Source organism: Sinocyclocheilus rhinocerous, unplaced genomic scaffold (assembly GCF_001515625.1).
Source record: "Sinocyclocheilus rhinocerous isolate Xijiao unplaced genomic scaffold, SAMN03320098_v1.1 scaffold910, whole genome shotgun sequence".
Classification (NCBI taxonomy): Eukaryota; Metazoa; Chordata; class Actinopteri; order Cypriniformes; family Cyprinidae; genus Sinocyclocheilus; species Sinocyclocheilus rhinocerous.
The window spans coordinates 642,573-643,855 of NW_015667266.1; the positions used below are offsets into that span (position 1 = coordinate 642,573).

The 1,283-nt window shown below is 37.5% G+C and overlaps 1 protein-coding gene across 1 annotated transcript in view; it reads left to right on the top strand.

The window, feature by feature from the left end:
* The window catches only part of LOC107733399 (solute carrier family 12 member 9), a 41,421-nt gene extending 40,539 nt beyond the window's left edge, over nt 1–882 (top strand). Inside the window, exon 9 of the mRNA XM_016545001.1 lies at nt 490–882. Coding sequence (XP_016400487.1) covers nt 490–618 — 129 coding nt within the window. The 3' untranslated portion in view covers nt 619–882. The remainder of the gene's footprint in view (nt 1–489) is intronic.
* The last annotated feature ends 401 nt before the right edge of the window (nt 883–1,283 follow it).

Consider the following 1,283-nt stretch of genomic DNA (forward strand, 5'->3'; position numbering starts at 1 on the left):
TTTGAATTTAGAATATTTAATTATTTTTTTTTTTTCAGTTTTCATTGTCATTTTAGTAATTTTATGAGCTTTTGTAATTTGTCTGTATTGCATAAAATATGAAAATCAAAAAAATTTGCATTTACTTTAACTTTATTCCTATCCTCCCTTCACTGCTTTGTACTTTTTATTAGGTTTAAAAAAATATTTCTAGCTTTATTTTTGTTTTATTAATTGTAATACTTCAACTTAAATTTAATTTAAGTCTTTTGTTTTTCATATAATATTTTATCTTTTTTAAATTTAATTTAATTTAATTTAATTTAATTTAATTTAATTTAATTTAATTTAGTTTAGTTTAGTTTAGTTTAGTTTAGTTTTGCTTTATTTCAGTTACCGAACACTGTCTAATGTCTAATAGTCGTTTTAAGGCGTCTCACCAGTGAAGTGAAGTGAAGGTGACTCTGATCCGGATCTGATGAGCGTCTCTTCTTCTCTTTCTCTCCTCAGCTGGTGTTGTTCGCCGGGAAGCTGAACACGATCGCGAGTATCGCCACCATATTCTTCCTGCTGGTTTACGCCGCTGTGGATCTGGCCTGTCTGGCGCTGGAGTGGGCATCCGCACCGAACTTCAGGTGACGCACTCGTATCTCCAGTCCTAATCCAGATCTGCTTTCTGTGTGTCTTAATCCATATTGACCATCTGAGGGTGAGAAGTCAAGGTCAAACAGTCCTGCTGTTCTCCACGGCTGATTGGCTGAGAGTGTGGTGGGGGCGGAGCTTGTGCGTTCTGTTTGCCGTCAGTTGTTTGTTGTGTCTGCAGAGGCGCGTTAGATTAAAAGCCATTTAGTGTTCACATCCCCAGAGACACGCCGTGATTAGCATAGTTAATTTAGCCGAACCACTCCAGAGTTTATCGGCGACATGGGAGAGTGCAGTGTGTGTGTGTGTGTGTGTGTGTGTGTGTTTGGATCTGAGGAAGGAATTGTGCTGCCTGCAGTCACAGGAAAATTAGGCAAAAGAGAGCTGTGTGTTTGTTTTCTTTTGTGTTTTCCTCTTGTGGCTTTGGTTTGGTTTAGTGTGTGTAAATCTCTCTCGCTCTGTGTGTGTGTGTGAGAGTGTGTGTGTGTGTGTGTGTGAGAGTGTGTGTGTGTGGTGGCTTTGGTTTGGTTTAGTGTGTGTGTGTGTGTGTGAGTGTGTGTTTACTTCATGAAACTCATTTTATTTTTCCCAAATTCAGTTATAATTTTTCTGTTTTCATTTTTGTGGATTGTGTTTTAATGGTTAAATTAAATTGTAGTAAT